The sequence below is a fragment of the Emydura macquarii genome, unplaced genomic scaffold, assembly GCF_026122565.2.
Source record: "Emydura macquarii macquarii isolate MOO-44397 ecotype Brisbane River unplaced genomic scaffold, CSIRO-AGI_Emac_v2 contig_2422, whole genome shotgun sequence".
NCBI classification, from domain to species: domain Eukaryota; kingdom Metazoa; phylum Chordata; order Testudines; family Chelidae; genus Emydura; species Emydura macquarii.
In genome coordinates, this window is record NW_027132559.1 from 42,075,585 (window position 1) to 42,092,098 (window position 16,514).

Sequence of the window (16,514 nt, forward strand, 5' to 3'; positions counted from 1 at the left end):
CAGCCTTGCGGAAGAGGCAGGCCATCCAAAAAGGGAATTTGTGAAAACTAAAACACTTTACTTTGGGGAAAAATAGAATTTGAAGATACAGCAGATGGATTTTAAAGTGACCTTCCCCTCCCTAACTTAAATGTGCAAGTTGAAATGTACATAAAACAGTTTGCAAATGCTAGAAGTTCCTTTTCCATGCTTCCTCCAAGAACAACCTCACGCTGTGTGGGACAGCTTTTTATTTGATTAAGCCGTACTTACTGCAACTGCCAAGAACAAAAGGTCATTTTATTTCTACAGCCATTTGTTTGATGTCTTACAAAAGCAGAAGTTAATGCTTTGAATTGTGTATTTGTAAACTGAACTAGAGAAAACTCAGTTAAATTGGTATGTATGCAGAGAAATTGCAGCTCTCTCACATTTTGAATATAGTGTTGTCCTGGTGGTGGCAGCAATGTAGCAATATAATCCTAGTTCAGAGTCATAAAAGCACATGAAGACAAGACCAAATTAAGGGTATCCTTATGCTACCCAGATATGCATGTAATTTAATTATCTTAATTTAGCTTTGTTCCATTTTACCTTAAAAATAAAGCCTTTATTACACTACTTCATGGTTTTGCTTTGTTGATGTTGTCCAGGCTTATTGAGGGAGATAAGGATAAGTAGGAAAGGGAACATTTGTTACACTATGAGTTGTGTTAGCTTTTTGTTCAACTCCCAATAGTAATGCTGATTCATGTTGACCGTAACCCCTTGTGTGGCCCGACAAACAGCATGCACAAGTGTTTACTGGTTTTAAGGCTGCATCATTTGTTTCAAACACATGAGGGTTGAAATGTGGGTTTAAAAAAAAATCTGTCTCATGTCTCATGCAAAAGTATTTGGTGGTCTCAGTTTACTTCCTAGAAGTGGCAGGTGTCCAACTGTATAAAACCCTCAAACAATTTGGCACAACCTCATGAAATTCAGACCAGGAAAATGTAGGCTGAATATCAAGAAAATCTTCCTCACTATGAGAAGTAACAACTTGTGCAATAGTCTTTCAAGGAAACTGAAGGAAGCCCCATTGCGAGGAACTGAAGAAAGCCCCAGGGTTGCCTGGGGAGGGAATTATATCGTGCAATCCTGTTTTGGCAGGGAAATGGATTAGAACCACTCCCATAGTTCTTGGTATTGGAGGCAGACCACCCAAATCATTTCATAGGCCACCAAACAGCCATCAGATGGTTGTAGCTTCAGATCACTACTGACATGGGCATGATTTGAATAGGCAATATAAACCAAATCTTGAAGCACCTAGACATCCTTTTTACTGGTAACTGTAATATTGAACACTGGTTATATCTACTTAAGGCTTAATCCTAACCAGAGCAAGTGCAGTATTCTACATAGAAGCACCAGGTGTAAAGCAGTGAGCAGGACAGAATGCACAGTCCTGCATTAATGAGAGCATAGGCTGTTGATTTTCTTCTACCTAGTAGCTTGATTAAGACTTAAAGGGAAGCATGTAGCTATGTCCCTCATTAGCATGATAAGGGTCATTCTGAAGCCTCTGTCTCCTTAGAAATGCCTGTTCTTCACCCATGCCCAGTTTCCTCTTTACCAATTTACAGTGCACATTTGTGAGTAAGGGAACCAGTGTGCAATGGGTCTGAGTCTTCTGTTCAGTTAAATGTATCTCACCTAGAGCTTAACCATAATTATACCCACATATAGCCTCTCCATGCATTTGTAAGAAAACATAACAATCTTGTGAACCTGCTGAGCTCTACAAAATGATTGTAGGATCAAGGCCTTAGTGTATCAACTATGGTCACCTAAAGCTACAATGTCACACATGATCATGAGAAAAAATTGATTGATCTTCCTTCATTTTCTCCTGCCTTAGCAGGACGGTAAATTGAATTATCTCATTGCCAATAACAGTGCATGTTACAATTGTATAAAAATCAGAAAATGTTCTGTGCAGAAATGTTTCAGTTCCGTATCTCTTTATGCCCCCTGTTTGTGGTTTATAGCTGGCTTGGCAGGCAGCCGGATTCAGTGCTCCAGTATATCTTTCTATAACTAACTTCTATGATTTTAAGAACCATTTTATAATTTGGCACAAATAGCAGCCTCTAATCTACTCTAAAGAAACTGAAGTCTGGAGGTGTTGCAGGTCATGATTTAGAACTATTGCAGAACTGTGCAGAGAAGCTCATACTGAATGCTTATTTTTTAATTCTTTTATTCTAGCTTTCAACTACAATGTTATCACCAGTCCCTCAGTGAATACTAATATTTCCCCCCCCCCCCCCAAAAAAAAAAAAAGGTGGTTCTTCATATAGTTCCATATATATGGTATATAAAAGTATTGATAGTCCTCTGTCACTGGCAAAAATAGGGGAAGGCGAGGGACTATAGAATATTGGCTTCGAAAGTATTATTGTACTGTTACATGATCGTAGTGTAAATTGACCTCTCAGAGTAAGGTTATTGTGCTATAATTTGAAATACATCCGAGGCTCACCCTGTCCCCAAACCACTGACCAATATTTAGTAATGGTCTGTTACAGTGGTCTGGTACAGAGGGAGGAAGGGGTGCTGTAGTGTGATAAAAGGTTATTTAATAGTAGACAAGATAATACAGTATGTTGTCAAAAATAACATAACAGGGATTTTATTAAAACTGGAACAAATATAACTGGATTCCACCTACATACAACAACATTAGATAAATGAAGAATATATATAATAAAAAATGATTCAAGTACACACACACTCTCTCTATAACTTACTATTATATACTTTACTACATATAACCGTCTAAATAAAAAAACCACTATCTATCTCTGTATGTACAGGCTATTATCTTATAGGTTTATGTATTTATTTATTAGTTCAAGGTTCCCCCTTCAGCAGATATCTCACTGGGTTCTTTCTGATGCCCAAGTCAGCCTTTGAGCCTCAAGCTCCTGTCATGATTTCCTGAACAGATGGCTCCAGTGAGGCCTGCTTGCGTTGGGTGCACATTAAACCAGACTCACTGGATCTGAAGGCCTTTGGTTCCCCTGTTCCGGCTCTCCAGGGCCACATGGATCAATGATAGGAGACGTCCGGAATCAGTCGTCAGGAACAAACAGGAATGGATGCTCAGGAACATGCCATCGAACACAGACTTACTGAATCAGCTAGTTTTAAACTAGCAGGGCCTTCTTCTGCTCGTCTGTCTGTCCTGTTCAGTTTCAGTGTCTCCACTTACTCTCAGCTTCTCTCAGTCCTGGTTTTCTTCTGGCTGTCCTGTCACTCTTTCCCTTTTTCTCGCCATTTACTCACAGATTCTGTTGCTCTGTGTCTCTCTATCTCAGGTTCTCCCTTGCCTGCCTCTATCCCTTATCTGTTCTCCTGTACTCCTCCAATTGTCATTTCCCCTCCCTCTGAGGGGAGAGATCACTTCCTCCCACTTTCCAGGGTCAAGTTCATTTACCATATTTACATTAGTGCACGCAGCACTGTATGTAACTTAGAGAAACCAAGAGTCTCTGTTTTAGACTCAGTATTAGACAGGAAGAATTGATAGAAGACATAACTAATCTGGCCACAACCAGCTACAAACCATCTGGGTTTAGAGGGGAAGTGAAAGCAGCAATAAAAAATAAAGCACAATATATAACAAATGGACGAAAGGAAAAATTGATCACAATGAATTCAAATTAGAAGCCAGAAACTGTAGAAAATTGATAAGGGACACTAAAGGACACAAGGAGAACTCTATGGCTAGGACAGTAACTAAGGACAGTAAGGTGTTAAAATATATTAGGAGTAAAAGGAACCCTAACAATGGTATTGATGCATTACTAGATTGAAATTGTAGAATTATCAATAATATAATGCAGAAAAGACCGAAGTTTTGTGTTTCTATTTTGTGTCTGGGAAAAAGCCAGGTGATGTATTCATATGGTGATTGATGATGATGGAATACTTTCTGTTCCAAAATTAACTCAGGAGGATGTTAAAAAACAACTACTGAAGTCTGACATTTTAAAATCAGTAGGCCTGGATAACTTTCATCCAGGAGTTTTTAAAGAACAGTCCAAGGAGCTCTCTGGACCTTTAATGGTGATTTAAAAAAAAAAAAAAAAAAAAAAAAAGTCTTTGGACACTGGTGAAGTTCTAGAAGATTGAAAGAAAACTAATGCTATGCCAGTACTTTAAAAGGGTAAACGGGATGGCCCAAGTAATTATAAATCTGTCAGTTTGACTTCAATCCCAGGCAAAATAATGGAATGGCTGATACAGATCTTGATTAGAAAGTATTATAAAATGGTAATATAATTAATGCTAATCAACAAGGGTTTATGGAAAACAGATCTTGTCAAATTAACTCTTTATAACATTAAAGTTTGACTGGTAAAGGTAATACTGTTGATGTAATAAATTTATGTAAGGCATTTGACTTGGCACTGCATGACATTTTGATTAAGAAACTAGAATGATACAAAATCAACATCGCACATATTAAATGGATTAAATGATGGCTAACTGACAGATATCAAAATGAAATTGTAAATAAGAAATCATCATAAAGTTGGGTATGTTTCTAGTGGGGTCCTAGAGGCATCAGTTCTTGGCCCTACTATATTTGATATTTTTATGAATGCTGTGGAAGAAAACATGAAGCTATTATTGATTAAATTAGCAGATTACAGAAGGATTGGGGGATTGGTAAATAATGAAGAGGACATGTCACTGATATTGATCTGGATTACTTGATAAAATGGGTGCAAGCAAACAGTATGTGTTTCATTGTGGCCAAAAATATGGTCAAACATCTAGGAACAAAGAATATAGGCCACACATGCAGAATGGAGGACTCTGACTCTGAAAAAGATTTGGGGGATCATAGTGGATAATCAGCTAAAAATGAGCTCCCATTGTAAAGCTGTCGCCAAAAGGGCTAGTGCGATCCTTGGATTTAGTAATAAGGGAATATAGTCAAGGAATAGAGAGGTTATATTACCTCAGTATCTGGCACTGGTGTGATCACTGCTGGAATACTGTTGTCCTGTTCTCATGTCCATGCATCAAGAAGGATGTTGAAAATGGACAGGGTCCAGAAAAGAGCCACAAGAATAATTAAAGGATTGGATAATTTGCTTTATAGTGAGATATTCAAGGAGCTCATCTATTTAGTTTATCAAAGAAAAGGCTAAGGGGTGATTTCATCACAGTCTATAAATATCTACATCAGGAACGAAATTTAATAACAGGGGACTCTTTAATCTTGCAGACAATGGTATAACATGATCCAATAGAGGCGGTTGAAGCTAGACAAATTCGGACTAGAAATAATGTGCAAATTTTTAACAGCAATAGTAATTAACCACTGGGACAACATATCAAGGGTTGTGGTGGATTCTCCATCATTGGGAATTTTAAAATCAAGATTGGATGTTGTCACACTGTCGGGAGTGGCTTACAACCATGAGTGCCTACCTCAGGGCAGATTGTCAGGAAACAATGGTAGACACTCCAGCCTGGTGTTATGGTCTATAATTAGATTTCATCAAGCCACTAATAAATATGAACTCCTGGGTCACTATGCCAGTCTTACCACGGAGTCACAGACAGTCCCCTTAGGTTCTCCAGTCTATCTTGCCACCCAGAGAAACTGAATTTTATGATTAAAGGTTACATAAACCAAAAATCACATTTCATCAGGTTTCTCCGAGTCCCAAGAGACAGTCATTTACCCCATTTCAAATGATATTCTAGATCATACACCAAAAACAACACTGGCAACCAATTATATAATTAACTATCAGTATATTAGCTAAGAAAAGGAAATGAGAGTTATTGGGAGGTTAAAGCAAGTAGAATATATTAACAGGTGAGTCACACTTTGTATGTCCAAATGGTGGGAGTGATGTAATAAACCACTAGTCTCCCAAAAGTCCTTTCAGGGTACCCAGAATAACCCTATGGATCTCCGCTTTGCATCTGGTACACTTCCCTGTAAGAGTCCAAGACTATTCAGAGATCAAGGATTTTTCTTTGAATCCATATTTATAGTGTCTTGGCACAGAAAGCAAGCTGGTGGTGTCTCTACCCATGTGGGCTTTTCCTTTGATGGGAGTGAGGAATGCACTTTGAGTCTCTGATTTCAGGTCATCACCACAATGGCCATTTGTTTTGGATTTAGCACCTTTTCTGATAAACTCCTTCATTAGCATTTCACCAGGTTTATTTGATGAGTAATTTAGCTACAAGGGTATTTACCATGTAAATGTTTGGTATTACATTACGACAGGAACACATAAGCTAAAACAATGCATGTAACATCCCATGAGTTTTATGAAGTTTAAACACCCAAAACACTTATTCATTTACAATCGCTTTGATCTAATACACAAGTGAATTGACCTGAATACACTCTAGCATGACCTGGTCAGCCAGTCTCACAAATGTTTTTCTAAAATACATGCTCTAGCTCAAGCACATATACTGGACTTGAAGTAGGAATTAATTCAGGAAAGTCTTATGGCCAGTGTTATGCAGGAGGTCAGACTAGATGATCACAGTGGTTCTTTCTGGCCTTAAAATCTATTAATCTGTAACATATCTCATTATCAGAAATAGTTTAATCTTAAAATTTATGGGCAAAAAGCCATTTTTCCATTGCAATACTGTTGGTGAACTAATGTTGATAGACTTCACTGGTTTTTTTGTTTAGTTTTGCTTGTGTGGTTTAATGTCCACAACTTTAACATTGCACATTACTTGAACACAAGTCATTTTCTTTTAGGAGTGAATTTAGGTCCACATGGTGGTGTTCATTCCCAAACCATAGAATAGGTACCAAAGCATATAAACATCCCCATGTTGTTTGTCTCAGCACTGAGCAGGCAAGATGACCTCTAGAAATATGAAAGCAGTTTAGTTTCCAAGCCCATTCAGCCCCAGGCTCCTCTGCAGAGATCATTAATAAAGAAAGAAATTAGTGCTAACAGGTGCATAGTTTTTGTAAAGTGATCCTATTTTTAGTCCAGTTTATTATCGTTACTGAAAGTTGTTTTCCTCTCATACTTAATCTAATCTACTGAATCTGTCTGGTAAGAGTGACTTTTGTTTACTACCAAGAATGACCAGATTTGTATCAGTGCCCTATAGTTGAAGTGTTCAGTATCCAATTGTATCTGTCTTCAGCTATTCAATTCCTCAAGGTTATGTGGAAACAATTGCTGACTGTTTAATGGCCTAGACAAACACTGCAGCATGGGCCTAATCCTGGAAAGTGACTGGCTCATCTCCTATAGACTTCTCCTCACAGATTCAGGCCTTACTAGTATTTAATTTGTTTCTTTGTAATAAATATGTTTGTCTTAAAATAAACAAAATGTGGGGGGCACTATTCAAACCCAAATACTGTATATGTTTTAGGTTGCCTGAATGTGGAGTATAAATATATGTTGCTTGTATGTTGTACAGATAGGGTTAAAAGAACAGGATTTCTCAGGTTTAGTCGTAAATTACTCGGAAAGGTATACCGTTGATTGTGTTTCTCTAGTGCAGATGTGCCTTGTTGGGCTAGTTAATTTTGAGTAACCGTACAATATATTTGCCAAGAGTTATACTATTTCACAATAACTAAGGTGTCTGTGTGACATGTCAAGATACCTTGTGATATAGCTATTAATAGTTAACTCTGAAGTTTTTTCAGATGTGAGTAACCACTTTAACCAGTGTTGTATAATATACATTTTACTAACTGAGCTCATCAGTTGTTACTGTTACTTTTATGTTCACACTAAAACAAAAGTATTTTAAGTAAAGAAGTTCTGGACCATTAAATTTAAACATAATTAAAGGTGAATATTCTGTTCTCCTGATTAGACCCATGTGTTGTTTTTAATATTGATAGCCCCAGATCTGAATACAGTAATTAAAAAGAATTGCTTTTTATTGTAGGCCCCATAGATAAGCAAAGTTAATATTTGCATGCTGTGAACTGGTGAATCATTTTGTCTATGATTTTGTGATCATCCCGGGGGGGAGTTCATTTAAGTTACACTATCAAAAATAGTAATTGTATATGTCAAAAATAGTTTAATCACCACAAAATCATTATCTGCCATTATGGTTTTATTATCTCATAGCTCTCTTTCCTGGTGGATGACGTATGCTTTGTGCTTAACAGTTTGAAGGTACATATTCAGCATGCTAGTGTATTTGGAGCCTTAAATTTGTATCTTCTATTATTAATAGGAATAGTGTGTTTAATTCTGCACGTGCTATACAGAAAGTTAATCACATCTACTAAACTGAAAATTTATCATTGCAGGTCCAGATTTTACATGTTATCAACATCTTATTCTTTGAAATCCAGGAAAAATCAAATGTATGATTTTCTTAAATTGCTAGTAATTTTGGGTGGAATTTCAAGCATATCTAAGGTGATATATGTCTTTGGATGGAAGTCATTTGAAAGCTGCAGGCTTCACTTCATGTCTATTTGAAAGGCAAAACTTGGCAGTTTAGAATGAGTTTGGCTTTGTGGATTTGTCCAGACTCAGAGCAAAACTCTGCTGATGGAAACCCATGTGAATTAAAACTCAAAAAGAGATGCATAAATCCCTGTGCCCCAAAATCACCAAGATTCACATCGCTCTAGTCCAAACACCACTACCTCAGCCAACTGGTCTCTATTTGGTCAGCTTTCTAAAACACCTCTTTAAAAATTGCTAATTCTTCATCTTCTCCAGCTACCTTGGTATCTTAATGTCATCAGAAGTTTGCAGGGCTGCAGGTTTTACTTCCGTCACAATGATTAGAACTGTACTTCCACTTGGAGCATTTGTATTGACTGTAGAATAAAATATTAGGCTACAAGAACATAGAGATGGATACTGGCTTGGCTGAGTGTTGGTTAAATGAAAAATTCAAATATGAATGAAGGGCCCCTTGTTTTGTCTATATTTTGAAATGATGAATGTGTTAATGTGTGCTCTGCATTTTACATTGTGCTCATGAATTTGTTTCAGAATGGCTCATTGTGGATAACAATCTGTCCAGTCGGAGCTAATGGTCTTTATGCTGCTGGTTTTGATGTTTTATTAGCATTACCTTGTGAGGTGATTGGTAGGTGTAATGTTTAAATTGAGTTTTGAGGATTGATTCCAATAAGCAGACATAGGGAGGAAAAAGGTCCTGTAGAGTATCACTGCACTGGGGTGTTCTGTAGAGGAAGATTTTGTGGGGCGGCATTCAAAAATTGTGGTGTTGAATGTTATGGTATTGATTACAATGGACATATTTGTTTAAAAGAAAATTAGAACAAGAAAACATGCATATCCAAAGCTGAAGGAAAGTCTGTACCTAGAACATGGCAGGATTGTTTAAAAAAAAATCTCATCTTTATATGGCGATTGCCAAGTAATGCTGCTGCAAAGCCAATGAGACCTTGGTTTATTTGCTGTATAGGTCAAACTCTGCATATTAATGTTGTCTCGGTGCCCATTTAACTTGATGGAAGATTCATTTTACTAACCTGAAGACTCTTAAAGTTTTCCATTCTGAGTGAGTGGAACTTACCTGCTTTGACTAATTCTTCCCTCTTGCTCACATTATCTGCCCCTTTTGGAGTTCTGTTATCTTCTCTCTGTGTACACAAGATGTATCTTCAATATGTGATTTAAAAAAACAGGTCAACTTCAGTTAGGTGGGACAGCCATAACTTTTGGGCCTAATTTATGCAAAAGTCAGAGTAGATGGAGTATAACTTTGAGTCAATAAAAATACTGCAGTAGAAATACTGTACATCTCACTATATGGTTTCTTTAAATTGCTGGGCTGCTATAGAATAATTTTATTCAGAGCAATTAGCACTCTGTTGGAAATTTTAAACAGCAGTACAAATATTTAGATTGCTTTTCTCATCTTTTCTATGTGGACATGTTGTGTGCTACTCTGAGTTTCTGGGAACTTTGCCAGTTTCCAAGACTCAGTAAAAATCATTGGTAAGAAACAAAATAAATATTTGTAGGTAGTTTTAATAAGAGAATATGTGAATATGATCTAATCCAGAGCATGTAAAAGAACAGTGGTTTTGATTATTTTTCAGTTGTTAATAGTAATGAACTCAAAGGATTTGGAGTGTCTCTTACTATGATGGTGACTACTGGGGGAGTTGTGTTCTTTGAATTTCTGTATTGGATTTATAAAAATTTACAAAATTTCTCTGTATAAAAATCCAAATTGGGAGCTCGACTATTTCACCCAGATACACATACAGAAGAGAACCTCCAGGAGCAAATTTCTTTTGGATTGGGTAGTGGGTGGAGTAGAGAAGTCAGTCTCCTTCACGTCACCTTCCTCAAACTTTGCAGAGAGTTCTTTAGTTGGGTCTGTGTCTCTCCTATGGCAAATCTACGGATAGTGAGCCTTTAAGAAGGAGTTCTAGAGGAAGCTGCATCCTGTGAGAGATACTTTAACAATTCATCTCCCAATAGGTGATAGGAGGGTTGCAGAGGGGTGCCGGGCCAGTGCAGATGACCTTTTGATTCAGCCAGGTGCCCTAGATCTGTTGGGTTGGATTCCCTGTTTTTCAGTAAGGATGGGGCAATTCTTTTTCCATAAATGACTGACATTTGCAATATTCAAACAATAGGAACATAAACATTTTTATGCTGAACCAGAGCAGTGATCCATCTATTCTATTATCCTGTCTCCTCTGATAGAGACTTGTAGTAGCTGCCTAGAAGAAGGGGGAACAAATCCTAAAGTGGGTAATTAAGGAAGAACTTGTGCATAGGAGAAGTTCCTTCCTTGACCTCTGTTGGTTAGAGTTGTGGCTTATGCCTTGAAGCATGAAGGTTTATCAATTTTTTTTCTTTTTTTTTAAATCTCATCTAATGTAACCATGGGTTGGTTTTTTAGTTATACATATCAACGTTCAATCCTTTTCTGAATCCTGCAAAACTCTTGATCTTAGTGATATATTGTGGTAGTGAGTTCCCCAGGGTCTTTTTATATATATAAAACTATTTTTTTGGTGTTAAATTTGTTGTCTTTCAGTTTCATCTATTTAAAGCCCATTGACGTCAGTAGGAATTTTCCCATATATTTTATGGGCTTTGCCTTTATACCTCCTTGAGAGACAGTAAATTGGATGGCCTGATTTACCTTCTGTGTTATATTAATTGTATTACATATCTTTATCCCATCCTTTAGTCTCCTCTCTAAACTGAACAGGGTGCAGTCTTTTCAATCTCTTTTCATAGGGAAGTTTTTCCATATTTTTAATAATTTTCATCACCTATCTCAGAATCCCCTCAATTTCTGCTGTCCTTTCTGAGATGGGTTGTCTAGAAATCAACACAGTATTTGCAATGAAGACAAACTTCTGACTTATTTAATGGCATTATAATATTTTCACTCTTATTTTCCTTTGCATTCCTTATTCAGCCTAATATTTATGTTTGCTTTTTTGACTCATGTTGCACATATAGCAGAGTATCCTTTGAGTTGTCTTAGACTTTTTTCTGATAAGTTACAGGTTAGAACCCAATGGAGGGTGTGTGTGCACACGTGTGGTTCAAATGAGTCCTTCCAATATGCTTTTATCTCGCATTTGACAGAAATGAATTTAATGTTCTATCATGTTGGCCATTTATCTGGCTTGGTGAGTTCGCTCTGAATTCCTCACAGGCTTCTCCTCCTTGATTAACTAAAATAATTTTTTGTCATCTACAAATTTTGCCACCTCATTCTTCACACGCTTTCCCAACTCATTAACAATTATATTATATGAAATGCTTGTCTCAGTGTGGAACGTTGTGTCACATTACTGTTACCCTTTGGTATTCAGAAAACTGGCCATTTGTTTTCTGTTTTGTTGTTGTTAATTTGGTTTTTTGGAGGGGGTGGTTTGGTTTTTTGTTACTATTTCTTTGTTAATCTTTGTTTTCTTTTTCTTAGCTTTTTTTCTAATCCATGGTTTCCTTCACACTACCACTACTTAATTTTCTTATTAGTTTAGGAACTTTGTTAAAAGTTTTTGAAAGTCCAAGAAAGTTTAACAGATTGTTCTTTATCCACTATTTTTTGACATGCTCAGAGAAATGTGACAAATGTTAGTCATGTTGCTTAATGCACAACTCAAATGCATTCAGATATTATGGTGATGAGTGCAGTATAAGAACCTACACAGAACAGAAGACAATAAAATTCTAACAAATTAGCGAGATATGTTTTCTGCTCTCTAGAAGCCATGTTAGTCCCTGTCATATCATGATAATCTGTGTGTTCTGTAATTCTATTTTTTTATTATTTTCAATTTGTCATTATTTCAAACATTTACCTGGTACTAAAGTGAGGTTTACTTGTATGTAATTCTTAGGTTACTCTTTTAAAAAAGATATCTACACCATTAACTACCTTCTGGTGCTCCAGAACAGTATCTGAGTTTATTGAGAGATTGCATTATTTCATTAGCACCTTATCCCTTCTTCATTCCTAATTTCCTTCAGAACTCTTGGATAGATTTCCCATCTGTTCCTGGTGGCTTGTTGTTCCTTAATTTATCAGTTTGTTCCAGCACCTCTTCCTTTCACATCTCAATCTCTGACAACATCTCTGTTTTATTACCTTAAGAGTAGGCTCAGGTTTGGTATGCTCCCCAAAATTATCTGTGGTGGAGACTGATGCAACATCTTTATCTTCCTCAATCACCTCTTACTGCCTCATGATCTTGTGGCTCTACTGAATCTCATGCAAGCTTCCAACTTCTAATCATCTCAAAAATAATCTCTTGATGTTTATTTGTATATCTTTGACCATTTTCTCTTCAAATTCCATCGTAGCCAAATTTCCATCTTACATATTGCTCACCGTAGTTCTATTGGCTTCACTAAGGTTGGATTTATATATTCTAATTACATTCTCCTTGGTTTTTTAGCAGTTTGGAAGTATTCAACAGAAAAAAAAATCCCTCAGTTTTACATAGTAAATTACTTTTAAACCGCACATTAAAAAAGAGGAGTATTTATCAGGATGTTTGTGGGCTCAGTGGTTATGTGTTTAAAAAAATATTCTGTGAAAAGGCTTTGTCCCATGACAGAGATTTAAAAAACTAAGGATTCAGATTCCAGCTGAGATTCAGGCCTATAATCTTGTTTGAAATGTTCCCTTTCATAATGCTACTTGGCTGCAGTATATCTGTAGTTGGGAGCAGTGGAAAACAAGCCAGCTAGAGTCTTTCCCGCAGAAAAGACCATCACCTGTTGGGGCCCTCACTGAGAAGGGCTCAGGGACTATTCCAGCAGCAGCAGCAGCAGCAGCAGTCTCTAAAAGTACTGCCCACCATTCCATAACGGATACTTGTACTTCTGGAATGCACTTCATTTTTTAAAGGAACTTTGTACTGTAGAGGAGGATTGTTTTCTTTTTTTCTCCTGGAGGCTGCTTCTGGTAGTTTTTAAACCTGCAGTTTAAAAGTTTGCAAGGGAAGCTTGTGAAGTAGGTAGGGACAATGGAGGAAAATGAAAGCCAGAAATCTGAGCTGTGCCTGGCTTGTTCAACAGACAGCAGACAGATGAAGGGTAAGTAACAGAATCAGGCAAAGATGGAGTTGCATTTAAACACGTCCCTCATTGCTGCTTTTTATAACTAGAGGTAGAAGGAATAAAAAGTGTGCTTCTTGTGCATGTGACTTTTGAAGGCTTGCCTAATACTTTGGGGGGGGGAGGGGGGTTATGTTTAACTTTCTCTTAGAAGAGATTTGTATTTAATAGCTAAAGCAGATAGTATGTATATTGTCACATTTTGTGACACACTAAGCAATGTGATATGGAGCATGTTACTTCCCTAGGGAAGGATAAATACTATCAGCTGCCTTTAAATGCTCTATACTCCAACAGCGGAAGCAGAGAAACTCTTCATTTTATAGAAGCACAATTGAGATTACATTTTTTTCGGTTCCTGTTTTAGAACACAGAGATATACAGTAGATTGTCATGAGATTAATTTACTTTGTGTGAAACCAGTTGGGTTTATTTTGGAATGAAGCCAAGAAATTATGAACATGGTTTTCATGTAAGGTCAGCTGTGGTGCATTTGTACAATTACCATTGCACTGTATTTTGTCTGAAACCTAATGCAAACAGTTTCCTGATGAATTCTTATGTAGGGTATTCCACTCCGTTCAAACATTCAAGTAGCATGGCAAAATTTCTCTCTTATAGGTGCTGTAATAGCTTTTGTGAACACTTCCAATATACATGCATATTGTATTGTATTGTATTTCTCATGCAGATTTCAGTGAAACATATAAGCTCCTGTGTTTGTATAAAATAAACATCATAATATGTTTGGGTATAAATGGTAATTGAAAATATATTTTGGTATTAATTGCATTACAAGTCAGTAATATCTGTGAATATCAGATAGGTGGCATACTCAGAAAAAGCATAAAACAAACAAACAAAACTCCAACGTGGCCATTAATACTGTTTGACATTCTGCTAGATCACAGCAAAAATGTAAGCAGTGGATAGCTTACAGTCCACGGGCATGCACCTTTATGTATACAGAGGAAATATTCACTAAAATGTGTTTCTGAATTGCAAAGAGAAATAACACGCTACTTTCAGGCTATTCATGAAAATGTACTGAAATTCAGGTGATGGTAGAAAGCAGAGGTCAGTCTGAAACTGGAAGATCTGGGCCACAACAATTAATCCAAAAAAGATTGTCATGGTGGATTATCCTGTACATACCACTTGAAGGTTAAAAATGGTGTAACTTGTTCTCCATTAAGTTATATTTTCTGTAGTGGTGGATGAACTTCAGAAAATGTTGAATTTTGGGTTTAATTCATATAAGCACTCAGTTCAGATAGCCAAGCCTTTTAAGCACTATCCTAGTCCCCACAAAGTCTTTACCCAGCCATTCCACAAGTCCCGTTCTCCTTCCTTCCACCCACCATAATAGCAGCTCTTCTTAGAGGAAGGTCCAGCATCCCACTAATCTTGAAGGTCTTCTCTTCAAGAGCATGACAGACTTATCATGTTCTACCTCTGCTGTCCTCAGAACATTCTCTCTCACCTACCCCTTTTCAAGGGGTTATAAATGTATCCTTTCCCCATCCACAATCCATTCAGTCTTCTAGGAACAATCAGATGATCCTTTACACATTCCAGAGTTTTGTGGGGGGCTGGTTGTTAGGCTAATTCTTTCCTTAATGCCCTCTCATTCCATATGTATTTTCTGAGGTATGGAAAGCCTGCCCATTCTGCTATTCAGAAATAGCAGGACTAGAATCTTGCTGTTGGGTTCCACTGCCTCTGACCCTATGATATTCACATGGATTCTGGAGCTAAAGTGCCCTAGGTGCATTGTAGTATTCACAATCCCTTCTCTTGCCTTCCCTGAAATAAGAAATGAAAGGGAAGTACATTTAGCGGGAGATTGGGGGAAGGGGATCCCTAATGCAAACATTCCAGGGCTTCAGAAAGTGTTAGAGTTCACTTTGGTTCAAATTTCAGGCAGGGGGGTTATTTTCTACAAATTAGTTTGCCCATTCCTACTCAGCGTAGGTTGTGCACCAAAAGAAAGCCGTAGGACCAGACTGCAGTGTTTTGTAGCATGTTACATGTCTGTCAGTGCCATAAAAAGAATGTCACACATGACACGTGTCAGTAACATAGCCTAGACACTGCAAAGATAATAGTTAGTTTGCATTTGTTTCCTTTCAGTAATGTGTGGGAAAAAAACCATTACGTTTTGGATGATTTTAGGAATGGAGTGCTTTCCCCCCTACATGCAGTGCTAGAAAAGGGTAGCATAACATCATACCTTTTGGTTCCTTCTGGAAGTCTCCATATATAACAAATAATGGTAAAACACTTTGGTGTGATGTTTCTGAGTATCTTCATGCTGACAGATGAATCTTTAGATTTTTTTTTTTTTTTTTTGGAGCATGGATAGGTTTTGCATGAGATGTAGAAGCAGGATTACAAATACAATGAACTTTCAGTTGTGTTTTGTGTTGCACACGTAAGGTATATCTACACTTGTGGTATGTAGAGTACAGACACAGCACCCCCAGCTAGCATCGGTATAAATAACAGTGTAGCTTAGGCGAGTAGAGTGCCCTACATGCCTGAACTCTAGGGTATGTACCCTACACAGCTCTCTACACACCCAAACAGTGCCTCCCATGTCTATACTTCTATTTTTAGCAGTTTAGTGTCTCACTGTTTCCTTGCAGCCATGGCCTTTCCCTACTGCTGTGAAAGGTGCTGTAAGCAGAGAAAGGCTCTGGCATAGGGGAGGCAACAGATAAAGGCTACAGCAGCTCCCTGCTACTGGAGCCTTTCCCAGCTGCCAGAACCTTTCACTGCTGTGTGTATTTACACAACACAGTGACCAGCATGAATGCAGTCTGCCTTTCACTGTGGCGTCTAGCTACACGTACCCTATGGGCCACAGCAAGTGTAGACAAGGCCTGTATTCTATCCTCAAGGAAGTGCTCACAGCTG

General features: G+C 37.5%; 1 protein-coding gene across 10 annotated transcripts in view; it reads left to right on the plus strand.

Moving 5' to 3' along the window:
• The window catches only part of KIAA1217 (KIAA1217 ortholog), a 323,146-nt gene that overhangs the window by 80,332 nt on the left and 226,300 nt on the right, over nucleotides 1-16,514 (plus strand). For 3 of the 10 annotated variants that reach the window (XR_010922379.1, XR_010922380.1, XM_067562373.1), the window contains exon 1: nucleotides 13,454-13,574. The exons of 1 other annotated variant lie outside the window; for it this stretch is intronic. Coding sequence is in view for 7 of the 9 variants with exons in the window: in XM_067562373.1 (XP_067418474.1) it covers nucleotides 13,505-13,574 (70 nt within the window). In the remaining 2 variants the exon portion in view is untranslated. Of the gene's footprint in view, nucleotides 1-13,450; nucleotides 13,575-16,514 lie in introns of those variants that run through there. 6 more of the 10 variants (XM_067562367.1, XM_067562368.1, XM_067562369.1 and 3 more) reach the window with 4 other exon arrangements.